General features: G+C 42.7%; 1 protein-coding gene across 2 annotated transcripts in view; it reads right to left on the bottom strand.

The window, feature by feature from the left end:
• LOC126259052 (centrosomal protein of 112 kDa-like) overlaps positions 1–27,984 on the bottom strand; it is a 166,976-nt gene that overhangs the window by 46,545 nt on the left and 92,447 nt on the right. Inside the window, exon 6 of one of the 2 annotated variants that reach the window (XM_049955692.1) lies at positions 12,679–12,833. In XM_049955692.1, coding sequence (XP_049811649.1) covers positions 12,679–12,833 — 155 coding nt within the window. Of the gene's footprint in view, positions 1–12,678; positions 12,837–27,984 lie in introns of both variants that reach the window. The other variant, XM_049955691.1, reaches the window with a different exon arrangement.

The following is a 27,984-nucleotide window of genomic DNA, read 5'->3' as shown; positions in this document are numbered from 1 at the left end:
TGGAGAAATATGGATAGTATTTAATATACAAATCATATGTTATTGGTATGGTCAGGCTCATCAAATTCAGCATACTGCAGGAAATCTGTGTGGCAACTGTAAACAGGTTGGACATGAGGGGTGGGAAAGTCGGCAAAGATTTTCACAAGCACAGGCTAGTGTAATTCACACTCTGGCATTAAATAGAAGTGGGCCACTGTGCAGCTTCAGTAAATTTAAGCATAGAAAATCCATGTGTGGAATCACTGGCAGACTACCACATAACCAACTTTGTGAAACGAAGAGTACATAAGTTTTTACTCGACACGGAGCCACAGGCTTGCATGGAAGTACTTAATGTCAGCCACGGCTATGATGTTATACTCAATGTTTCCTGAGTAAAGATCACGCTAAAGTCAATATGGAATGGTCCGTAGGACAGATGGATGGTACATCATTCTGTTTAGGTTCTACTGCCAAGAACACAGAAAGCACTGCAAGGCACGTCTAAGTCTGAAGAAGCCACCTAAACTATACACACAGTCTTTTGGAATTGAATTGCAAGATAAAATACTACAGGGTACAGTAAAACTAGTCCGAGTACACACAGGAGTAGATTTGCCACGCAGTATTTTATCGCAAGTGAAATACTTGGTGGACTGTGAGGAACTGGACAAATTGCAATGTTTTGTGCACTGTAATGCATCATATGTGCAATGGATAGTTTCAGTTCAGTAGAGGTAGAACTATTATGAAATACGATACTAGTCTACCTAGAGGTAATGGAGGAGGAATATTTGGATAGAGAATTAAATATGGAGTACTCTAAGCCAAGACAGTCTGCAAATTTAGCCAGTCTGCAGGAGAAAATGTTACCTTTACAGAGAAGTGATAGGGAGGAAATAGAGAAGTTGCTAGAGGAATATACGGACTTGTTTCACCCTCCTGAATCATTGCCTCCAATAATACAAAGCATAGAATTCCCACGGAACGAACAGCCAATGTGCAAGAAACAATATCAAGTTCCACATCACCTCCAACTGGTGATGGAAGAGTTTATAAGTTAGCAGTTGCCTGATGCGATTATAAAAGAGTACCAGCCCTAGAGGGCACCCAGCGGTAACTGTACCCAATAAAATAAAGGATTGGACCAAGGCATATCAGTTTTATTGACTGTCAGTATTTAAATCAGTCACGTATATGTACCCACTGCCAAATATGGAAGGAAGAAAATGAAGACATATGGCAGACACACAACATTTACAGCTTGGTGACAAATTCTTTGAATATCAACAAAACAGGAGATCTCTTACACAGTGGATCAGCAATGAGCTTTTGCCAAAATCAATCTCCAAGTACAAACCTGGGCGGTTTCCGCAGAGTGCACAAACCAGGGAGAATAGAGAAAATAAGCTTTAGTTTTCAACAGGTCTAAAGGGTTAACGCATGATGATAATGAATCATATGTTGTAAAAATTAAATAATTCTACAAATACACGAAAACAAGGCTAAATGAACAGGTAGGATGTACATGGTTGGAACTTACATAAAGGACACGGATACTCAAGACAGACAGATAAATTAATGTCATTAATGTATCAAAGTGGATCTAATATAATACAACTTGAATTGACATTACACTTCTCTCTTTACAGGCAACTGAGAGAGTGTCATTACAACACAAAAAGCTGCCCTCCTAAAATTTAAAATACACTTAGCACAGAACTCAGAAAGTAAACTATATTGTGTGTTCTCCCAACAGAGTAAGTTGCTGGGTAAAGTCTTGTTGCATGTATTCCATAACACTGATAGATACCGTTTATTACTGCTTCCTTCCAACTACTATTGTGCAGCTGTCCTCAAATGTGAGGTAATACCAGATGCCACAATCACCCCAATGTTTCTCTTAGAAGCTACTATTGGTTACACTGAAACTGGCATAAGAAGTTTTGCTACTGGCAATCTTTTTAACAAGTCCCACTTTATGAAAAAAAATCTTGCTTTCAACAAATAAATTAAAATCTCCATTTCTGACAGGGTGCTAACTCCTACGAAGGTTTGTGGTTAGTCTTCATTTTTAAACATTTTCAGCTAAAATTTTAACTGAATTGACAGCAGTAATTCAAACTGATACTTTCAGTGTATAGGTAGATCACAGTTTTCGGTCAATATTTTCCATCTCCATTTTAGGGAGCTAAATGGTACACTAATGCTTCCTGATGACGCTGTACAATTGTGCATTTGAGGTTGTATTTCAGATGGTGCATTGAGAAAATCTTCTAAAATTGCAAATATTTTTCTGTCAGCATAAAACTTCTGAACATGAGAAAATAGATGAAGGTCAAAATAGAGAAACATTGCAGTGATTTTAATTTTTTTTTTTTTTTTTTGTCATCAGTCTACTGACTGGTTTGATGTGGACCGCCATGAATTCCTCTCCTGTGCCAACCTCTTCATCTCAGAGTAGCACCTGCAACCTACATCCTCAATTATTTGCTTGACGTATTCCAATCTCTGTCTTCCTCTACAGTTTTTGCCCTCTACAGCTCCCTCTAGTACCATGGAAGTCATTCCCTCATGTCTTAGCAGATGTCCTATCATCCTGTCCCTTCTCCTTATCAGTCTTTTCCACATATTCCTTTCCTCTCCGATTCTGCGTAGAACCTCCTCATTCCTTACCTTATCAGTCCACCTAATTTTCAACATTCGTCTATAGCACCACATCTCAAATGCTTCGATTCTCTTCTGTTCCGGTTTTCCCACAGTCCATGTTTCACTACCATACAATGCTTTACTCCAGACGTACATCCTCAGAAATTTCTTCCTCAAATTAAGGCCGGTATTTGATATTAGTAGACTTCTCTTGGCCAGAAATGCATTTTTTGCCATAGCGAGTCTGCTTTTGATGTCCTCCTTGCTCCGTCCGTCATTGGTTATTTTACTGCCTAGGTAGCAGAATTCCTTAACTTCATTGACTTCGTGACCATCAATCCTGATGTTAAGTTTCTCGCTGTTCTCAGTTCTACTACTTCTCATTGCCTTCGTCTTTCTCCGATTTACTCTCAAACCATACTGTGTACTCATTAGACTGTTCATTCCGTTCAGCAGATCATTTAATTCTTCTTCACTTTCACTCAGGATAGCAATGTCATCAGCGAATCGTATCATTGATATCCTTTCACCTTGTATTTTAATTCCACTCCTGAACCTTTCTTTTATTTCCATCATTGCTTCCTCGATGTACAGATTGAAGAGTAGGGGCGAAAGGCTACAGCCTTGTCTTACACCCTTCTTAATACGAGCACTTCGTTCTTGATCATCCACTCTTATCATTCCCTCTTGGTTGTTGTACATACTGTACATGGCCCGTCTCTCCCTATAGCTTACCCCTACTTTTTTCAGAATCTCGAACAGCTTGCACCATTTTATATTGTCGAACGCTTTTTCCAGGTCGACAAATCCTATGAAAGTGTCTTGATTTTTCTTTAGCCTTGCTTCCATTATTAGCCGTAACATCAGAATTGCCTCTCTCGTCCCTTTACTTTTCCTAAAGCCAAACTGATCGTCACCTAGCGCATTCTCAATTTTCTTTTCCATTCTTCTGTATATTATTCTTGTAAGCAGCTTTGGTGCATGAGCTATTAAGCTGATTGTGCGATAATTCTCGCACTTGTCAGCTCTTGTCGTCTTCGGAATCACATTTTTCCTGCAGCCATTTCGTCTTAGCTTCCCTGCACTTCCTATTTATTTCATTCCTCAGCGACTTGTATTTCTGTATTCCTGATTTTCCCGGAACATGTTTGTACTTCCTCCTTTCATCAATCAACTGAAGTATTTCTTCTGTTACCCATGGTTTCTTCGCAGCTACCTTCTTTGTACCTATGTTTTCCTTCCCAACTTCTGTGATGGCCCTTTTTAGAGATGTCCATTCCTCTTCAACTGTACTGCCTACTGCGCTATTCCTTATTGCTGTATCTATAGCGTTAGAGAACTTCAAACGTATCTCGTCATTCCTTAGTACTTCCGTATCCCACTTCTTTGCATATTGATTCTTCCTGACTAATGTCTTGAACTTCAGCCTACTGTTCATCACTACTATATTGTGATCTGAGTCTATCTGCTCCTGGGTACGCCTTACAATCCAGTATCTGATTTCGGAATCTCTGTCTGACCGTGATGTAATCTAATTGAAATCTTCCCTTATCTCCTGGCCTTTTCCAAGTATACCTCCTCCTCTTGTGATTCTTGAACAGGGTATTCGCTATTACTAGCTGAAACTTGTTACAGAACTCAATTAGTCTTTCTCCTCTTTCACTCCTTGTCCCAAGCCCATATTCTCCTGTAACCTTTTCTTCTACTCCTTTCCCTGCAACTGCATTCCAGTCGCCCATGACTATTAGATTTTCGTCCCCCTTTACATACTGCATTACCTTTTCAATATCCTCATACACTTTCTCTATCTGTTTATCTTCAGCTTGCGACGTCGGCATGTATACCTGAACTATCATTGTCGGTGTTGGTCTGCTGTCGATTCTGATTAGAACAACCCGGTCACTGAACTGTTCACAGTAACACACCCTCTGCCCTACCTTCCTATTCTTAACGATTCCTACACCTGTCATACCATTTTCTGCTGCTGTTGATATTACCCGATACTCATCTGACCAGAAATCCTTGTCTTCCTTCCATTTCACTTCACTGACCCCTACTATATCTAGATTGAGCCTTTGCATTTCCCTTTTCAGATTTTCTAGTTTCCCTACCACGTTCAAGCTTCTGACATTCCACGCCCCGACTCGTAGAACGTTATCCTTCGTTGATTATTCAATCTTTTTCTCATGGTAACCTCCCCCTTGGCAGTCCCCTCCCGGAGATCCGAATGGGGGACTATTCCGGAATCTTTTGCCAATGGAGAGATCATCATGACACTTCTTCAAATACAGGCCACATGTCCTGTGGATACACGTTACGTGTCTTTAATGCAGTGGTTTCCATTGCCTCCTGCATCCTCATGTCGTTGATCATTGCTGATTCTTCCGCCTTTAGGGGCAATTTCCCACTCCTAGGACAAGAGAGTGCCCTGAACCTCTATCCACTCCTCCGCCCTCTTTGACAAGGCCGTTGGCAGAATGAGGCTTACTTCTTATGCCGGAAGTCTTCGGCCGCCAATGCCGATTATTTATCAAAATTTAGGCAGTAGCGGGGATCGAACCTGGGACCGAAGATGTTTTGATTATGAATCAAAGACGCTACCTCTAGACCAAGGGGAACCTCCTGTGATTGTAATATCCACTCAAATTTGCATCTCACCATGTGGCATACGATATTTGTTTTGAAATCGGAGATGCCGAGATATACGAGTGTGAGTACACCCTTGTCTTATTTTGCCCACTGTAATACCTTTCTTTATTTTTTTGTTTTTTGTTTTTTGGGGTGGGGGGTGGGGAGAGTGGAGGAGGGATCATGCAAAATATTTGCAGCCATTCTCATAAAATAGTATATGGAATGATGAGTGGAAGTATTTCTTTAGCCAGAAGCAATTGAAGTTGTGAAATACTTGGAGAAAAAATACTTTACTGGAGCTGATACTAGACATGGAGAGAGCATCTGTCATTAACAAGGCCAAAGACAACTTCATTTCTCAGGAACATCAATGCAGTTGTTTCCCCCTACAAATTGAATCACCTTCAGCTGTGGAATGAGGCATGGTTTTCACTGCAGGAGCAAATACAGAGTTACTGCTCTGCAGGGGAACATTTTCCTATTGAACCCTTCACATCACATCTGGATACGTGCAATGGCACCAGGCTGATGGCAAACTACACTCAAATATACCGCAACAGCATCTGTGCGGGCTGGCCACCAGCAACTTAGGCAGATGGGACGGTACCTACCATGCCGCACATTGGAGCTCTGCTCTATATAAGGATAACGCGGAAGCTGTCTGTCCTCAGATTGTATTCTACTGTTTATTGTAACCTTTCTTTGTTTGTTTTGCTCACTTCCACATGCTTTGTCTATTCGGTTGTTCTGTTGATTCTCATGTCCATGGAGACTGTGCTCAAATCTCCCCTCAAGAAGAACCAGCAGCAGCAGCAGCAGCAGCAGCAACAAAATGTGTAAGTTGTTGTTCAATTACCCTTGTACATCCATCTTTCCAACCTCATCTTCCTCATTTCCCAGTACTTGATGTATCAAAAAACATATTTTGCAAACCTATAAATTCTTCTTATATTTGCCACTTATTATTGTTACTATTGTCACAACAACAACAACAACAACAACACAATTATTATTATTATTATTATTGGCAGCAGCTGCAATAGTACAAGTAATGCCAGTAGTAACATTGTTAGTTCAGTCAGTATAATTACTCACACTGCCACCTCAAGAGACCCCAGTCACTTCAGTACCAATGGTCATATCAGAATTGTTATTTCTAAGGTACCTATATATTGTATGCAGGGTGTAAATGCGCACAAGGGGGGGGGGAGGGGGGGGGGAGGGAATTCTAATTTCCCAGTTAAAAATTCACTTTTTCCTGGGTGAAAATAGTCTATATCCCTGATGGAACTACAATTTTTCTATGTTAAGAGACAATACACTTTCCCATTGAGCTGCACACAACTTACCAATTCTTTGAATGGTGAAGGTTTTATACACCAGGATAGATCTTCCTGGCATTTAGGAAACGAAAAACAGCGCGTCTTTGGAAGATCTTTGTGTGCGGCAACATTTACGCTGCACGTTTCTCATAACGAAAGTATAAATAGAAATTCCACCAAATGCAATACGGTAGCTTCCGAAGCACTGAAATCAAGATTGTGACTGCTTTTATCAGCCATAGTACATGTCACGTGATCTGACCTGCCAACAACAGCAGATATTCAGAGCACGGGACACACGATGCAGTCCGACAATTGTAATGTCATTGTTAAGTAGCGCAAAAGCACAACTAGGAAAAGTTAATGGTTTAAATTAATATATCTTCAGTACAGCTACAAGAAAAGCTAAGCTTTGACATATGATATTTGAAGTAAAAAGTTTTTTTGTAAGCCAGTCTTAGCTCATGTCACGTGATCTCGCCAGCCGATGACAATGGATATTCAGAGCATAGGACACATGATGTAGTCAGCCAATAGCAACATCACTTAAGTAGCATGAACACACAAACAGCAACAGTTAATGGTTTAAATTAATATACATAGTATTGCTACAAGTAAAGCAAAGCTTTCACGTATAATATTGGTGTCTAAGGTTAAGACGCCGCAAGAGAAGCTAGGCTTTCACATATAATGTTGGTCTTTTATGCGCGTATTACACTTTATGATATATCACACAAATGAGCCAGTAAAATTTTTAATAAAGACACAAATGTCTGATCTTGTGGGCTCAAAATTCTTCTAAATGGCTCGACATCAAAGAGTTGATTTTTAAATGAGAGTCAAACTCTCTGCGAGTTAAGAAATTCATCGTACATAGAAAATTTACTTTGAAAGTAACGCTTTTCAAACCACCATTCACAATATTTTCCCACGGCATTTAGAAATAGGTTCGTTTCAGTAGTTGGCAGGGAGTTCCAGATAACAAGCGCACATTAAAAGTGCACATTCACATGTCTGAATTCCCAAAGAAGTAGGCCTCGACCTGATATTAACCTTTTCAATGTGATTTTCGGGATGTAAATTTTCTTGTAGTACAGTACTGTTTTATCTCATGTTTGGTTCTTTATTATGGCATAATGCCATACTTGTTAGAAGATGAAAACATGCACTTGAAAGGCAGCAAACAGTTGAAACTAGCCAATAGTGTGGAGTTAAACACTTTGTATCAAATATTGCCTCAGCAGTAAAGATTAATAAATGGAAATTTCTTTAGCAAACCGACAAAAATAGCTTCATTGTTCAGCAAGGCGATTAATGCTTGACCATCAGAAAAGTGGAAATAAAATAAAATCTGAAACTAACAAATTTTTGCCTTCCGTAATTATGTGAATGTATTTTAATTCACTTGATAGCTACTGGCCACAGAAATCTGTTTTGTTTTCATCTGACGTGAGAGCAGTTAACGAAGAGGAAACAGCAAAAGCACTAAATGTAAACACGGGTAACGTGAAGACTACCCACTTCCCTGCTACAACACAGACTGCTCTGCACATCAGCCCTGGCTCTACGATATTTCTGAACTGGGGCAATACTAGATACCATTGTACCCTGTAGCATCTAGCTGCTCGCTGCTACTGCTTACACAGCCAAAAGCCACATTTCTGTACCCAGAATCTCCTATTACAGGCTCCCAGATCGCAGCTGCTGTTGCTGCTGATGTGGTTTCGTGACAAGTTGTTCACCTCATTCAGCTTGGTCGGGCAGGCCTTCTGATCCTTTGTTTAACTATTTTGCCCTCCATCACCATTATTCAATGTCTGATGGTGGTGGTGTTCTCTTAGCTATAGAAGAGCTCTCAACCAAGGTTGTAGTCTCAGCTGCCCTACGGTGGAATGTGCTTCAGCCAGACCTGGGGATATCTTGTACCAAGTCATTGGTCCACTGATATGTGTTTTGATTTGGCATCATCAGTGACATTGGATGTCTTGTCACAGTCTGTTCTCAGTGTGCTACACACCAGGCAGCGTTGCAGCGACCCTCTCACCACAGCTTGCACAGCGATGTCTGTGGGAACATGTCCATGTTGATTTTGTAGATCCCTTCCTAAGTTCTTACTGGGTTTGGTTGTTTTCTCACAACTTCTTTACTTTATTTGCTGTCCTTGAATGTTAACGGTTGAGGCCCTCTCAAAATTTGTGACATAATGGCTCACAGTTCATGTTTCAGATCTTATGCATTTGCCACACGACTGCTCTTCCAGCTCACCCCCAATCTAATGGTGGGATAGAATGGCTTGCCCCACAATTAAGGTTCAAATCAAGAAGTATACTGTGGACTCTTGGAAGATACCTCAATGTTGTTCTTGGTCTCTTATAGGTTCATGTCGGTGGGGACTTTGAGTCCAGAAGAGATGCTCCAGGGTCGCCATCTGCGTACCCTCCTGCATCTGCACATATCACTCCACCAATGTCCTCACTGCAGTCCGCTCCTGGCTCCATTGTCTGGGCTTGGGGGTTAAGCAACTGACAAATTTATTCCGGCCATGGTCTACAGCAGCAGCCGCCGCCCCTGTATGGTATGCACCAGGGGGACTGGTGGTGCACCATCACGATCAGCTGCATCCTTGTGCCATAGTGCGGGATGCGGGTCCGCCGCCACCTCCTTTTCCTCCTCCCTCAGCGCGCGGTGTGTGCCTGCCGTGGTGTGGACCTGACCTCCTTGTGGATGTCACCACATTCTGTTTTTCCTCTGGGGTCCAGCACCCCAACACATGCTGCCACACAATCCCGTGATACTTCACTGCCACCAGTATTTCTGCCAATTGCTGGGCCAGCACTATCTGGTTCTTCACCACCAGCCCATTTGCCAGGCACCTTCACCATCATTGCAGTACTACCAAGTCGAGGGCCTTTATGTTACAAAGCTACCAGTGCCCTTGTCGCTGGTACTTCGCAAATGCGCAGTAGGGGAGTGGGGTGAGAGGGCGGACCACCATGATCACGCTGCTTCCATCCCTACTCACCAGTTCTGATCAAGAATCCCTTTCCCATCACCCACTGCAGAGGCCATTGATGTGTCTTAAGTCGCCCTGATTCCCACATTGGTTTAACACCCTTTCCCCAATGTGGCAGGGGGGGTCCTATAACCTTGTACATTGTATCTGGATACGCACCTGGCAGCATGCCGCTGGTGCACTGCACTCAAATATTCCACAAACAGCATCTGCACGGGGCGGCCACCGCAGGCAGCCTACAACTTGTGCACATGGCATAACATTCACCATGTTATCTACCCGAGTTCTCACCCACGCAAGCGCAAAGTAGCATGTGCCATTCCTCAGACTGTGTTCTATTGCTGTTGCTAGCAATATTGTACTGGTGTTATGTAGTTTACTTAAATGTGGATACATAAACTTTTGTACTTTGTTGTTGCACTATGTCTAGCATTGAGGACTTTATAGTACTAGGAGCTATTATCTTCAGTTACACCAGTTCTTGCATCATCAACCAACTAGAGCAACTATGCTCGCCAAAAGATTAGGCTATAAGATAGAACCCAACTACTTTTTCTTAGAAAAATAAGTAAGAGGAGGAGGAGGAGGAGGAGGATGAAGGGTGTGTGGACACTGACTTGCAGAAAATTTAAAATTCATGCACAATATAATCATGAAGTTAATCCAAACAGCTTGTCTGTAGCAAGTTGACATAGAAAGATATCCGACAGTTATAGTGCGCTAGGCACAGCAGCTCCATGTGCCCTTCTCAACCACTCACTCATGTGATGTGATTTCATAAATGTCTTTATGGTAACACTTCAGTGTTGTTGCAGCTATATAGTCCACTATTATTTGTGTCTGCAACCATTAGCACTATGCAGCTGAAAGCTGGCAACAGTGCTGCAAACAGTCAGGGATCATCTTGCACTGACTTGATTACAGTACAATGTTGCAAACGCTTCAAGAGTGAGTTTAACTTCTGCTACACTGTTCATAGCTATCTTGTACTATTATTCACAGTAATTTCTTTCCATATCCAAGCACAAATGAATGTAAACAGTAATTCGTTTAGCAACACTACATGGATACTTTATGTAGTAGTTTTCAAACATTTCTAATGCAGTTTCACAGTTTTTAATGTTCTTTTTAATATAATTTCAAACAGAAATTAAACTGTGTTCATTTTTTATGGTTTTGTTATCTGTGCAAACTTAAGGCTGTACACCAGACTGAACTGAGACTCCTGTCTTTTGAAGGCAAGTACACCTCCAATAGTGTCTCCTACTCTATCAGTCAATGGCTCTCTTCAGAGTGGCTCTTCCAGAGAGAGAGAGAGAGAGAGAGAGAGAGAGAGAGAGAGAGAGAGAGAGTGAGAGTGTGTGTGTGTAGAATGGGGAAGGGAAAGGGAAAGGGAAAGGGAAAGGGAAAGGGAAAGGGGAAGGGGAAGGGAAGGGAAGGGAAGGGAAAGGGGAAGGGGAAGGGAAGGGAAGGGGGGGGAAGGGAAGGGAAGGGGGGAGGAAGGGAAGGGGGAGGAACGGGAGGGGGAGGGGAGGAAGGGGGGAAGGGGGGAAGGGGGAGGAAGGGGGAAGGGGGGAGGAAGGGGGGAGGGGAGGAAGGGGGGGAGGAAGGGGGGGAGGAAGGGGGGAGGGGAGAAAGGGAAGGGGGGGAGAAAGGGAAGGGGGGGAGAAAGGGAAGGGGGGGAGAAAGGGAAGGGGGGAGAAAGGGAAGGGGGGAGAAAGGGAAGGGGGGAGAAAGGGAAGGGGGGAGAAAGGGAAGGGGGGAGAAAGGGAAGGGGGGGAGGAAGGGAAGGGGGGGAGGAAGGGAAGGGGGGGAGGAAGGGAAGGGGGGGAGGAAGGGAAGGGGGGGAGGAAGGGAAGGGGGGAGGAAGGGAAGGGGGGAGGAAGGGAAGGGGGGAGGAAGGGAAGGGGGGAGGAAGGGAAGGGGGGAGGAAGGGAGGGGGGGAGGAAGGGAGGGGGGAGGAAGGGAGGGGGGGAGGAAGGGAAGGGGGTGAGGAAGGGAAGGGGGTGAGGAAGGGAAGGGGGTGAGGAAGGGAAGGGGGTGAGGAAGGGAAGGGGGTGAGGAAGGGAAGGGGGGGAGGAAGGGAAGGGGGGGAGGAAGGGAAGGGGGGAGGAAGGGAAGGGGGGAGGAAGGGAAGGGGGGAGGAAGGGAAGGGGGGAGGAAGGGAAGGGGGGAGGAAGGGAAGGGGGGAGGAAGGGAAGGGGGGAGGAAGGGAAGGGGGGACAATTCTTCCCCTCGTTTCCTTCTGCCCTGCAGCTGTCCATGATTTGTATTATCGGCCATCTAACAAATACTGACTTTAGTAGACTTCATTGTCACCCTTGTTCGGTTTCGCTGTTCACCTATTCATGGTCTCCCAAATTCTTTAATTTTTATGTAGAGCATCAGTGTAACAGGGAAATATTCTAGTGAAACACGCATGCGTGCGTGCGTGCGTGCGTGCATACATACATACATAACATACATCTTCACTGAGTGTAAGAAACAGATAAGAAAATCGTACCATTTGAGATGTTTTAATTTGATAAAATGAAACATACATCACAGAGGCGTGGTAGGATGGGAGGTAATTCAGTTGTAGTATACATTATTTATACTGTCGCTTCAGATACCATGTAAAAACAAATAAAGAATTTGACCAACATTATTCTGGAAGTAGAATGCTGAAGCAGTGAGACTATTCATAGCAAACAAATACGGTATTTGACATTCAAACCTCATCTGGTCAGTCATAGTTAAAACGTTAATGTAATTGTATTCATGAAAATATTTTTAGAACAGTGCATACTATTGTGCTCTAGAGCATGTCACTATGAACACTGAGCTCACTGCTGTATTCCTGCTGTGTGTGTCTTCTCAGCAGCTGATAGTAGCTGTCTTTCTTCAAATTGCTTTTTAAGAAATACATAATAAATGCAAATGAGATTCTATGCTTTCTGTAACATAAATAATCCACTATATACAATATTTGTACCACGAGATAGTATTGTCTTGATGCATAAGGAACTTTATAACTGTTTCTCTCTCTCTCTCTCTCTCTCTCTCTCTCTCTCTCTCTCTCTCAGTTGATGATATACTTACCACCATTACTTGTTGCTCCTCATTGAGTGATTGTTCTGACAGACTTGTAAGAGTACAATGCTCAGGCATATTCTCTATTGATTGCAGCAGACCTCTTTTCTCCCTTTGTGTATTTACATTCAAGAGCTCTTCTTTTCCATGTGTAATTTCCTTTTCTGCTATACCATTCATATGCAACAAAATAAAATACCTGTTGTTACTTACAGATAATATCAGGAATCAGTTTAAAAGCATATAGGGCTATTACAAATGATTGAAGAGATTTCATAAATTCACTGTAGCTCCATTCATTGACATATGGTCACGACACACTACAGATACGTAGAAAAACTCGAAGTTTTGTTCAGCTGAAGCCGCACTTCAGGTTTCTGCCGCCAGAGCACTCGAGAGCGCAGTGAGACAAAATGGCGACAGGAGCCGAGAAAGCGTATGTCGTGCTTGAAATGCACTCGCATCAGTCAGTCATAACAGTGCAACGACACTTCAGGACGAAGTTCAACAAAGATCCACCAACTGCTAACTCCATTCGGCGATGGTATGTGCAGTTTAAAGCTTCTGGATGCCTCTGTAAGGGGAAATCAACGGGTCTGCCTGCAGTGAGCGAAGAAACAGTTGAACGCATGCGGGCAAGTTTCACGCGTAGCCCGCGGAAATTGGCTCATGCCACAACTGAAGACCGAAAGCGCTGACTTCATCTTTCAACAGGATGGTGCTCCACCGCACCTCCATCATGATGTTCGGCATTTCTTAAACAGGAGATTGCAAAACCGATGGATCGGTCGTGGTGGATATCATGATCAGCAATTCATGTCATGGCCTCCACGCTCTCCCGACTTAACCCCATGCGATTTCTTTCTGTGGGGTTATGTGAAAGATTCAGTGTTTAAACCTCCTCTACCAAGAAACGTGCCAGAACTGCGAGCTCGCATCAATGATGCTTTCGAACTCATTGATGGGGACATGCTGCGCCGAGTGTGGGAGGAACTTGATTATCGAACATTTATGAATGCCTAAAAAAACTTTTTGAGTTTTTGTATGTGTGTGCAAAGCATTGTGAAAATATCTCAAATAATAAAGTAATTGTAGAGCTGTGAAATCGCTTCAATCATTTGTAATAACCCTGTGTGTGTCATATATATATATATATATATATATATATATATATATATATAATGAGACTTACCAAACAAAAGCGCTGGCAGGTCGATAGACACACAAACAAACACAAATATACACACAAAATTCAAGCTTTCGCAACAAACTGTTGCCTCATCAGGAAAGAGGGAAGGAGAGGGAAAGACGAAAGGATGTGGGTTTTAAGGGAGAGGGTAAGGAGTCATTCCAATCCCGGGAGCGGAAAGACTTACCTTAGGGGGAAAAAAGGACAGGTATACACTCGCACACACACACATATCCATCCACACATACAGGCACAAGCAGACATATTTAAAGACAAATATATATTTTTTCCACGTGGAATGTTTCCCTCTGTTATATATATATATACACACAGGGTGTTTAAAAAATGACCGGTATATTTGAAACGGCAATAAAAACTAAACGAGCAGCGATAGAAATACACCGTTTGTTGCAATATGCTTGGGACAACAGTACATTTTCAGGCGGACAAACTTTCGAAATTACAGTAGTTACAATTTTCAACAACAGATGGCGCTGCAAGTGATGTGAAAGATATAGAAGACAACGCAGTCTGTGGGTGCGCCATTCTGTACGTTGTCTTTCTGCTGTAAGCGTGTGCTGTTCACAACGTGCAAGTGTGCTGTAGACAACATGGTTTATTCCTTAGAACAGAGGATTTTTCTGGTGTTGGAATTCCACCGCCTAGAACACAGTGTTGTTGCAACAAGACGAAGTTTTCAACGGAGGTTTAATGTAACCTAAGGTCCGAAAAGCTATACAATAAAGGATCTGTTTGAAAAATTTCAACGGACTGGGAACGTGACGGATAAACGTGCTGGAAAGGTAGGGCGACCGCGTACGGCAACCACAGAGGGCAACGCGCAGCTAGTGCAGCAGGTGATCCAACAGCGGCCTCGGGTTTCCGTTCACCGTGTTGCAGCTGCAGTCCAAATGACGCCAACGTCCACGTATCGTCTCATGCGCCAGAGTTTACACCTCTGTCCATACAAAATTCAAACGCGGCAACCCCTCAGCGCGGCTACCATTGCTGCACGAGAGACATTCGCTAACGATATAGTGCACAGGATTGATGACGGCGATATGCATGTGGGCAGCATTTGGTTTACTGACGAAGCTTATTTTTACCTGGACGGCTTCGTCAATAAACAGAACTGGCGCATATGGGGAACCGAAAAGCCCCATGTTGCAGTCCCATCGTCCCTGCATCCTCAAAAAGTACTGGTCTGGGCCGCCATGTCTTCCAAAGGAATCATTGGCCCATTTTTCAGATCCGAAATGATTACTGCATCACGCTATCTGGACATTCTTCGTGAATTTGTGGCGGTACAAACCGCCTTAGACGACACTGTGAACACCTCGTGGTTTATGCAAGATGGTGCCCAGCCACATCGCACGGCCGACGTCTTTAATTTTCTGAATGAATATTTCGATGATTGTGTGATTGCTTTGGGCTATCCGAAACATACAGGAGGCGGCGTGGATTGGCCTCCCTATTCGCCAGACATGAACCCCTGTGACTTCTTTCTGTGGGGACACTTGAAAAACCAGGTGTACCGCCAGAATCCAGAAACAATTGAACAGCTGAAGCAGTACATCTCATCTGCATGTGAAGCCATTCCGCCAGACACGTTGTCAAAGGTTTCGGGTAATTTCATTCAGAGACTACGCCATATTATTGCTACGCATGGTGGATATGTGGAAAATATCTTACTATAGAGTTTCCCAGACCGCAGCGCCATCTGTTGTTGAAAATTGTGACTACTGTAATTTCGAAAGTTTGTCTGCCTGAAAATGTACTGTTGTCCCAAGCATATTGCAACAAACGGTGTATTTCTATTGCTGCTCGTTTAGTTTGTATTGCCGTTTCAAATATACCGGTCATTTTTGAAACACCCTGTATATATATATATATATATATATATATATATATATATATATATATATATATATATATATATAACAGAGGGAAACATTCCACGTGGAAAAAATATATCTAAAAAGAAAGATGATGAGACTTACCAAACAAAAGCGCTGGCAGGTCGATAGACACACAAACAAACACAAATATACACACAAAATTCAAGCTTTCGCAACAAACTGTTGCCTCATCAGGAAAGAGGGAAGGAGAGGGAAAGACGAAAGGATGTGGGTTTTAAGGGAGAGGGTAAGGAGTCATTCCAATCCCGGGAGCGGAAAGACTTACCTTAGGGGGAAAAAAGGACAGGTATACACTCGCACACACACACATATCCATCCACACATACAGGCACAAGCAGACATATTTAAAGACAAATATATATTTTTTCCACGTGGAATGTTTCCCTCTGTTATATATATATATACACACAGGGTGTTTAAAAAATGACCGGTATATTTGAAACGGCAATAAAAACTAAACGAGCAGCGATAGAAATACACCGTTTGTTGCAATATGCTTGGGACAACAGTACATTTTCAGGCGGACAAACTTTCGAAATTACAGTAGTTACAATTTTCAACAACAGATGGCGCTGCAAGTGATGTGAAAGATATAGAAGACAACGCAGTCTGTGGGTGCGCCATTCTGTACGTTGTCTTTCTGCTGTAAGCGTGTGCTGTTCACAACGTGCAAGTGTGCTGTAGACAACATGGTTTATTCCTTAGAACAGAGGATTTTTCTGGTGTTGGAATTCCACCGCCTAGAACACAGTGTTGTTGCAACAAGACGAAGTTTTCAACGGAGGTTTAATGTAACCTAAGGTCCGAAAAGCTATACAATAAAGGATCTGTTTGAAAAATTTCAACGGACTGGGAACGTGACGGATAAACGTGCTGGAAAGGTAGGGCGACCGCGTACGGCAACCACAGAGGGCAACGCGCAGCTAGTGCAGCAGGTGATCCAACAGCGGCCTCGGGTTTCCGTTCACCGTGTTGCAGCTGCAGTCCAAATGACGCCAACGTCCACGTATCGTCTCATGCGCCAGAGTTTACACCTCTGTCCATACAAAATTCAAACGCGGCAACCCCTCAGCGCGGCTACCATTGCTGCACGAGAGACATTCGCTAACGATATAGTGCACAGGATTGATGACGGCGATATGCATGTGGGCAGCATTTGGTTTACTGACGAAGCTTATTTTTACCTGGACGGCTTCGTCAATAAACAGAACTGGCGCATATGGGGAACCGAAAAGCCCCATGTTGCAGTCCCATCGTCCCTGCATCCTCAAAAAGTACTGGTCTGGGCCGCCATGTCTTCCAAAGGAATCATTGGCCCATTTTTCAGATCCGAAATGATTACTGCATCACGCTATCTGGACATTCTTCGTGAATTTGTGGCGGTACAAACCGCCTTAGACGACACTGTGAACACCTCGTGGTTTATGCAAGATGGTGCCCAGCCACATCGCACGGCCGACGTCTTTAATTTTCTGAATGAATATTTCGATGATTGTGTGATTGCTTTGGGCTATCCGAAACATACAGGAGGCGGCGTGGATTGGCCTCCCTATTCGCCAGACATGAACCCCTGTGACTTCTTTCTGTGGGGACACTTGAAAAACCAGGTGTACCGCCAGAATCCAGAAACAATTGAACAGCTGAAGCAGTACATCTCATCTGCATGTGAAGCCATTCCGCCAGACACGTTGTCAAAGGTTTCGGGTAATTTCATTCAGAGACTACGCCATATTATTGCTACGCATGGTGGATATGTGGAAAATATCTTACTATAGAGTTTCCCAGACCGCAGCGCCATCTGTTGTTGAAAATTGTGACTACTGTAATTTCGAAAGTTTGTCTGCCTGAAAATGTACTGTTGTCCCAAGCATATTGCAACAAACGGTGTATTTCTATTGCTGCTCGTTTAGTTTGTATTGCCGTTTCAAATATACCGGTCATTTTTGAAACACCCTGTATATATATATATATATATATATATATATATATATATATATATATATATATATATATATATATATAACAGAGGGAAACATTCCACGTGGAAAAAATATATCTAAAAAGAAAGATGATGAGACTTACCAAACAAAAGCGCTGGCAGGTCGATAGACACACAAACAAACACAAATATACACACAAAATTCAAGCTTTCGCAACAAACTGTTGCCTCATCAGGAAAGAGGGAAGGAGAGGGAAAGACGAAAGGATGTGGGTTTTAAGGGAGAGGGTAAGGAGTCATTCCAATCCCGGGAGCGGAAAGACTTACCTTAGGGGGAAAAAAGGACAGGTATACACTCGCACACACACACATATCCATCCACACATACAGGCACAAGCAGACATATTTAAAGACCAATTCTTTAAATATGTCTGCTTGTGCCTGTATGTGTGGATGGATATGTGTGTGTGTGCGAGTGTATACCTGTCCTTTTTCCCCCTAAGGTAAGTCTTTCCGCTCCCGGGATTGGAATGACTCCTTACCCTCTCCCTTAAAACCCACATCCTTTCGTCTTTCCCTCTCCTTCCCTCTTTCCTGATGAGGCAACAGTTTGTTGCGAAAGCTTGAATTTTGTGTGTATATTTGTGTGTCTATCGACCTGCCAGCGCTTTTTTATATATATATATATATATATATCTATCTATCACTAACAGTGAATGTTAGAGTACCTTCAGCTGAAGGTACTCTAACATTCACTGTTAGTGATACCTTCCTCCCACCCCATCGTTCAACAGAGATGTTGAAGAGATGTCTTTTGGACATATCCAAAAGAACAGACAATTTCGATCCTGCTACCATTATGAATCAGTCAAGACACAAAGGAATTAATGACATTGGCTGCCAGTGGGCACTGGTTTATATCAATGGTGTAAGTTGGAAGATTGTGTTGGGCTAGATTCGAAACCTGGTCTTCCACTTACTAGGTAGATGCACTTACCACTGTGCCATGGACACAATCACTGCAACTGCATAAACTACCCTAGCACGCCTTCCATCAGACAAATTCTCAACTTATCCACACACTACTAACGTAGTGTCCCTTGCCTATTATCCACTTTACTTGCGGCATTTCACCAATTCCCATGAGTTCAAGTATGGTGTGCATCCGCACTGAAGTGAGCAATTGGTCGCCCTCACCATAATTGTATATGTGGATGGTGCAGTGGCCTTTACATCTGCCAAGTAAGCAGGTGACCCAAGTTCAAATCTAGGTTCTGCACAAATTTTAAACTTTCTCCATTCACTTAAATCAATGCCCACTGGCAGCCAATGTCATCAATTCCTTTGCACCTTGAAATGAAAATCTGACTGGCTGAAAATTCTCCCATCAGTTACCTGAATGAGAAAAGGAAACCATGAAAAATATAAATTCCAATACATGACTGATTCGGCTCTCATTCCTACCGAAGAGAGGTCCAGAACTGTAGCTACTACAACCACAGTGCAGTGTTGTCAGTAGATTATGGTTATTATAGAAAATATCAAACATCTGATATTCCCATGGAGTTGAATAGCCGTTAGCATCCATCACATTCCTAAAATCCACTAATAGTATAAACAACTAAATTACACAGAAGGGCAAGGTATGATAGCATGAATGTGTCATATAAAATGACCTGTAAATTTTGCCTATGGTTTCATACTGTAATGAATGATGGGAAAAAAAAAAACTTTTATGGAAACTCATAGACTAAGATAAAACTTTGCTGAAAGTGCCATGGAGCATATTAATATACACCAGAACTGTTTTATCATAATCTGCCTGATCATTTAAATGACTATTTCCAACACTAGTGCTTCTAAAATACAGCAAATATGTGGGCTTCTCAACCCTCCCCCCTTCCAAAATAATAATAATAATAATAATAATAATAATAATAATAACACCCGTGCAGGCCCAGGAAAAGAATAGGCCTCCGGTATATTCTGCCAGTCGTAAAAGGTGACAAAAAGAACAAACCACTAATAGGGCTAACAACCCCCCCCTCTTAGTGTAAGGAGTTGGTTCAGAACAGAGCTAATGAAGCCTCAGACAAGCGCTGTCATGGTCGGGGACGACGCTTGAACCCTATGTCCGTCCACAATGGTAATGACACTGTTAGCCACACGGAAAATGATTTAAATCCAAATAGAGGTGTTTTGCAGGATATGCTTCCTGCAACCACTCTAGAAGGAAAACAAAGACAGAGGATGAGATGGTCAGATGAAGTTAACCGACACCTCATGTTCTGTAATTACCAAGCAACAAACTTAGGAACCAACACAACTGGATAGAGATCACAAGTATACACAACATATATTGCCAGATACCCAGAATTAAATTTTTTAACAGAACAACGACTAGCTGATCAAATCCGTGTAATAATAAAAAAACAGGATACCCCAGTCAGAATTAGAAAACCTCAAAACAAAGAGTACAACAAATACTGGTACAAATAATGTGCAATCAGAAGAAGAAGAACATGCAGTAATGGACTCAAACATCACAGAGCAAACAAAGAACAACACGCATCAATTAAACAATCAGAGGAAAACGAAATCTTAACACACCCACCAAGCACAAGCACAAATAGAACACGAAGTGATACACATGTTAGATAGAGAAGAAAAATTTAAGCTGACTGTTGTGACTCGCCGATCTTTCAAAGTGCCGCTGCGCAGTTACCCGCGTTGTAGGGAAGCAGCCTACTCACGCTGTAGTAAATTCACATCAGTCTTTCTATTGTGTGCCAGCCAGTCCGCTGTAACTAGCTCTGACGTCATAAATGTTGCGCAATACTTTAAAAATCAAGCAAATAACCTAAAACTTTTCTAGCATGTCAGGTGTAATACTAAATTAATATGTGTTGAATATCAGTTCGATAACTTTAGCCATTTTTGAAATTTAGACGTTTTTCTGTAAAAATCATTGGCGCAACAGAAAAGAGCTAGAGACTTCAAAATTTATATTTAGATTCATCTTTCATAATGATTTAATAAAAACAGTACTTTGGATTTCACAAATTAAAATTTTAGTGGAAATTCATGATTTTCTGGTTTTCATCTCAAAACTTAAGGAAGCAAGATAGATTAAGTAGGCTAATAAATAAGGCTAGGATGTTTAGATTTAAATAGGTTGGAGGTCCGCTATGACTATGAAGATGTGAAAAGTTTCTTTTGAATACCTATAAAATTATAGCGATAGCGGATCTCAAAAGGGCCAGTTCAGAGCTCATCTACTGCGTGCAGTGTAATTAAATTAATTCTCTCACCAAAAATATTTAACTTAGCCACGTCAAAAATTTATTATCAATACTTACCTGCGTGCTGAATGCACATTTAAATTAAAAGCTTCATCGGCCATCAGCAAAAGAAGCTATAATTTATTATGTAACTTGAAGTGGTGCGTTACTAGCCCAGCGGCTAGTCGGGAGAGCCGATTTGATCAGGCGTTCCCTTAGCCGTCCGCACCGCGGCTTTATATATAAGAATGCTGCGCGAGGAAGCATGGCCCCAGTTCTCTCCAGACGCTGAATAACACGCCATCTGTGTCGGGAGTCGCGTCGCATCGGTATCACTGCGACAAACAGCCTCGGATGCCGTATTAAGTTACTAGAGATACACGTAACCATGAAATCATTTCAAGTGAAGTATTAATTCTGGGTTGACTTTCATTATCTAGCTTCAGTTTGTGTATTGTCGTATTTTCACGTGCTGTCGCGGGACACACATTCTGCCATTATTTAGAGTGGCGTTTGATGAAATATTCTCATCAAATTATGGCGAGCATTCATTTCAACATTTAATTCGGACATTTATAGTTGCATCAGCGCATTAGACTCTGAACTGCTCTGTTAGTTAGGTTGTAGGGATACTTGTGTTTGTATCAGTGACTTTCAGAATATACTCAACTATTTTGGAAAATCGTTTTTTGATTATAAATTCCGGGCAATCTCCTAATTCCTCTGAGCTATAAGCTGCAGCTATAATTGTATTCTCAGATGAAGTGGGCACTAGGAATTCTAATTACAGGCTTCACGTTTTGTTAAATCACTTTCTGGTTGCTAAAAGTAATTAGAGAGCCAGTGTTGAGAACGGCGAAAGACAGCATTAGTAACATTCTAAATAATAGGAACTGGATTCAACATTCAAACATTTGAACAGCAAGCATATTTTCCCAAAAAATTCAACACTCGCCGCCCCACAGCATCCTCTACATGTGACGCTGTCTGCCAGCCAAGCAGCAGCAGCAGCAGCAGCGCCACCTAAGCGGCCAGCCAGCCAGCAGCCGCTAGAATCAGGCTCAGTTATGATTTGACTGTTAAATTGACACACGTCTTACTCTGTTTACTTGATCTGTGACTTTCATGTATTGCGTCGTCCTTGAAATATAGTTGTTCAACTTGAAGTTATAACAATTGGCAACGAGGTAGTGAATTTTTCTTTTTCATCATTGACCCACGTGTTTCCACGGCTACTTTAGAGCAACTATTGCAAGGTCTCATAGAACAGCAAACACTTCTCACAAATGCGATTCATGATTTCGTCTGGGCATCAAATGCGGGGAGTCTCTCGTCATTGTCTCTACCTTCTTTTCCTCCTTACGACGAGATGGGAAGACTGGTCTGATTTTGAAAAAAGTCTTCAACAACACTTCTTGGCATTTCATGTCGCGGACGACCAAACATTTAAGTCTCTGTTCCTTTTATAGATTTCCCCTCAAATGTATCTGTTGTTGTCGCAATTGGCTCCTTTGAAAGATCCTGCATCTTTGTCCTTTGCTGAAATGTGCTCACTTCTGTCCGTCTATTTTCAAAAGCATACGCATGTGGTAGCCTCTCGTGTTGCCTTTTATCGTTGTCAAAAACAACAGAAGCAATCCTACCGCACTTGGGCTGCTGAACTTCACAGCCTCAGTCTGACTCTAGATGAAGTCCTATCCGTCGCTCAGTCTTTTGAAATTTCTTGTGCTGCTGGAGCGCAAATAGAGGCATGGGTGACATCGGGGAAATACAACCTCTGTGCGCTGTTGACGAAGCGTGTGGCGTGTCCCCGTCGGCCGAAGTGGCTGCAGTACACTCCCAAGCGCAGCCTCAGCCTAACCGTGAACAAACCTTTAAGAAACTGCAACAAAACCCACGGCAACTTCCTTCATGTCCGCGGTGTTTCACAGAACATTCATGATCTGACCGCATACATGATGTTCATGAACATGACACTGGTTCTGATTCTGTGTTGTCTGTCAATTGTACTTCTTCCCTTTCAGGGAAGTTATTCCTCACTGTCCAAATACTTGGCCGAGATGTTCGCATGCAGGTGTATACTGGTTCTGCTGCCACTATCATCAATTCTCAGACGTATCTTCAGTTGGGTTCTCCAATCCTGTCACCTGTCACTAGGCAATTACGGACTTAACAAATAAACAGAAGATTTCTCTCTTGGGACAATTTGATGCTGAGGTATCTTACAAATCTGTCATTCGCACTGTTCCCATGTTTGTGGTCGATCATAGTAATGCGGAGAATCTTTTTGGTTTCGATGCCTTTCGTGTTTTTGGGTTCTCCATAGATGACTCTGTCAATATCGTCTCTGATGCGATTCCTTATGCTCAATTGGATTCCTTGTCGATGACATTTCCGTCCCTTTTTTCTCCTGGGTTAGGCCGTGCAAGCGACTTTGAAGCTCATATCACTCTCAAACCCATTGCTCGGCCTAAGTTTTTTCGGGCTCGGCCCATTCCTGTGTCCCTTTGTGATCAGGTCAAACGGGAGCTGGATCGTCTCACTGCTTCAGGGGTCTTGCTTCCTGTCACTTCCAGTGAGTGGCCCTCTCCTGTCGTCGTTGCTAAGCCAAATGGTGATATTCGTCTGTGATGATTTCAAACCCACTGTAAATGCTCAATGCCTTATCGACACTTACCCTATGCCTCGACCTGAAAAATTGTTTACTAAACTTGCTGGAGGTCAGTATTTTTCTAAACTGTCAGAAGCTTATCATCAACTTCCTCTCGACGCTGCTTCCTGGCAGTTTCTGGTCCTTAACACGCCTTTCGGCCTCTACCAATACCAACGATTGCCATTTGGGGTTGCCAGAGCCCCAGCTCTCTTTCAGCGATTCTTGGAACAATTATTGCTCACTGTCCCTGGGTGTATAAATTACATGGACGACATTGTTGTCACTGGCTCCACCACTGACTAACATCTTCAAAATCTCCGCACACTTTTTCATGTCTTACAGACTGCCGGTCTTAAGTGTAATCTTCAGAAATCACAATTTTTTCAGGCATCTATCACGTATTTGGGGTTTCAACTCTCTCGGGATGGTATTCATCCACTTCAACAAACTGTTGCTGCGATCGATGCCCTTCCATGTCCTACATCTGTTAAGGAACTGCAGGCCTTCTTGGGGAAAATAGCATACTATCACAGGTTTTTACCGTCGGCTGCTTTGGTGGCTCAGCTGTTGCATAAAAACGTGCATTTTCACTGGTCTGCGTCATGCGATGCGGCTTTCCAGAAATTGAAGACTATGCTGAAACAGGCCCCATGCCTGGCTACTTAATGACCTGGCCAACATCTTGTTCTTGCCACGGATTCCTCTCAATACAGGGTTGGTGCAGTCCTTGCGCACCGTTTTTCTGACGGTTCTGAACAACCCCATTGCTTATGCCTCCAAAACGCTCACGGATGCCCAACAAAAGTATTCTCAAATCGAAAAAGAAGCTTTGGCCATTATTTATGCTCTTCATAAGTTTGGTGTTTTTCTCTATGGATCCAAATTTCATCTTGTTACGGATCACAAACCACATGTTTCCTTGTTTCCTCCATGAACGTCACTTCCCGACAAGGCTGCACACCACCTCCAGTGTTGGCTCTTTACGTGTCTCGTTTCAATTATCAGATTCATTTTCGGCTGACGGCTCAACATGCGAATGCTGATGCACTGTCTCACCTTCCCATGGGTCCTGATCTGGCATTTGATAGGGACGAACTTTTGTGTTTCCACCTGGATGTTTCCGAGCAGTGGGTTGTGGATGGGTTCCCCATCACCAGGGACCGGCTGGCGGCTGCCACGGGTTCTGACCCTACCCTCTCCCAGGTTTTACACTGTATTCAGAAGGGTTGGCCAGATCATCCGTCCGCTAAGACTTCTGATCCGCTGTGGAACTACTATGCTTTGCGTTACCGCCTTACGGCTAGAGATGGTGTTATCCTCCTTTCCACCGAAAATGCTTCGCCGTGTGTTGTGGTACCTGCGTCTTTGCGTGCTTCGGTCTTGCGTCTCCTTCACCAAGGGCACTGGGGTGTCTCTCCCACAAAATCTCTGGCGCGCCGTCATGTGTACTGGCCCAGCATTGACTCGGGTCGCTGCCTGCAGCCCTTGTGCGTCACAGGCCGCTGCCCGAAAAGCCCTGGGAGAGTATTCGTGCTGACTTCGTGGGACCTTTTTTAGGTACTTATTGGCTTCTCGTTATTGTCCGTTGCACGTCGCCTACCACCGCGGCAACCACCAATGCTCTAGCTCGCATTTTCTCTTTGGAAGGCCTTCCCTCTACTCTTGTTACTGATAATGGTCTGCAATTTGCCTCTTCCAATTTTGCGGATTTTTGTGCCTGTCATGGCGTCATGTATGTCACGGCCCCTCCGTTCCATCCACAGTCAAACGGTGAGGCTGAACGACTGGTCCGCACATTTAAGGCTCGGATGAGGAAACTCCTGACTTCTTCTGCTGCTGATGATGCTCTTCTCCAATTTTTGGCTTCTTACCGTTTCACCCCCATGGGCGACCACAGCCCGGCTCAGCTCTTACATGGCCGACAGCCCCGCACGCTACTTCATCTTCTGCGGCTTTGCACCTCACGGCCGCAGGTGCCTTCGCTTGGCCGGTTCACCGCCGGCGACCTTGTATAGGTACGGGGATATGGTAGGCGGCCAAAATGGAGTCCTGGCCGCATCTTATGACACCGTGGCTGACGCCTGTATGAAATCCAGACTGACACGGGTGTTGCAGTGCATCATTCGGACCAGCTTCGGCCCCGTGTGCCGGCAACGCCTGTTCCGAATGCCGCTACACCACCTTCGGCTCTACCTGACACTCTGGATCCTGGAATCTCTCAGTACTCACACACCATGATATCGGTGCCAGCACAAGAACTGACGCCAACAGGAGATGTGCCCATGCAGGAACCGGATGACCATCATCTGTCGGAGCAACTCTACTCGCCTCCTTCTCCTAAGGACGCAGACATATCGCTCATGTCTCCTGTTATAACAACCGGACTTGCCGCAACGGGCAGGTTGGTGCACGGTGCCCCAGCATGGCAACACAGGCTACAGATCAGAATAGAAAAATTGAGAAGAGACATTGGACAGCTAACACAATTTATAAGAAATGAAATATCAGACAAAAAACGAGAAAGGTTAGGTAAAATCTCACAACAAGAAGCGATAGAGCAATTAGATGAAAAGAAGCAGAAATTACAAGCATTGGCCAAACGACTTAGAAGATACAAAAAAAGTGAAAATAGAAGGAAACAAAACCAAACATTCAACATAAACCCAAAGAAATTTTACCAGACAATAGATAACACACACATTAAAATAGACAATCCACCGAACATAACAGACAAGGAACACTTCTGGAGCAACATATGGTCAAACCTGGTACAACGTAACTGACATGCATGGTGGATACAAGCAGAAACAGACACATACAAGATGATATCACAGATGCCTGAAGTGATAGTTTTGCAACATGAAGTTACCCGAGCAATTAATTCTACGCACAATTGGAAAGCCCCTCGAAAAGATAAAATAGCAAATTTCTGGCTAAAGAAGTTCACCTCAACACATTCACATCCAACTAAATTATTTAAAAGTTACATTTCAGACCCATACACAGTCCCTGGTACACTTACACAAGGAATAACTTATTCTGAAACCTAAAGATCAAGCAGACACAGCAAACCCAGCAAAATATCGCCCCATAACATGCCTACCAACAATATACAAAATATTAACTTCAGTCATTACACAGAAATTAATAACACATACAACACAGAACAAATTTATAAATGAAGAACAAAAAGGCTGCTGCAAAGGAGCACGAGGATGTAAAGAGCAACTGATAATAGAAGCAGAGGTGACATATCAAGCTAAAACTAAACAAAGGTCACTACACTACACATAAATTGATTACTGAAAAGCTTTTTATAGTGTACCCCACTCATGGTTACTACAAATACTGGAAATATACAATGTAGATCCTAAACTGATATAGTTCCTAAACATAGTAATGAAAAATTGGAAAACCACACTTAATATCCAAACAAATTCAAATAATATCACATCACAGCCAATACAGATTAAGCATGGAATATACCAAGGAGACTCATTAAGTCCTTTCTGGTTCTGCCTTGCTCAGAACCCACTATCCAACATGCTAAATAATACAAGTTATGGATATAATATTACTGGAACATACCAACACAAAATCACACATTTGCTATACATGGACGATCTAAAACTACTGGCAGCAACAAATCAACGACTCAACCAATTACTAAAGATAACAGAAGTATTCAGCAATGATATAAATATGGCTTTTGGAACAGACAAATGTAAGAAAAATAGCATAGTCAAGGGAAAACACACTAAACAAGAAGATTACATATTGGATAACCAAAGCGACTGCATAGAAGCGATGGAAAAAACAGATGCCTATAAATATCTAGTATACAGACAAAAAATAGGAACAGATAATACAAATATTAAAGAAGAACTAAAAGAAAAATACAAAGACTAACAAAAATACTGAAAACAGAATTGACAGCAAGAAATAAGACAAAAGCTATAAATACTTGTGCTATACCAATATTGACCTACTCATTTGGAGTTTGAAATGGAGTAACATAGACCTAGCAGCACTCAATACACTTACACAATCACAATGCCACAAATATAGAATACATTACATACATTCAGCAACAGAAAGATTAACATTAAGCAGAAAGGAAGGAGGAAGGGGATTTATCGACATAAAAAACCTACATTATGGACAGGTAGACAATTTAAGAAAATTCTTTATAAAACTAGCAGAAACTAGCAAAATACACAAAGCAATCACTCATATAAATACATCAGCTACACCATTGCAATTTCATAACCACTTCTAAAACCCTTTAGATCACATAACATCAACAGATACGAAGAAAGTAAATTGGAAAAAGA

This window comes from Schistocerca nitens, chromosome 1 (assembly GCF_023898315.1).
Source record: "Schistocerca nitens isolate TAMUIC-IGC-003100 chromosome 1, iqSchNite1.1, whole genome shotgun sequence".
Lineage (NCBI taxonomy): Eukaryota > Metazoa > Arthropoda > Insecta > Orthoptera > Acrididae > Schistocerca > Schistocerca nitens.
This window is presented reverse-complemented; position numbering and strand designations above follow the sequence as displayed.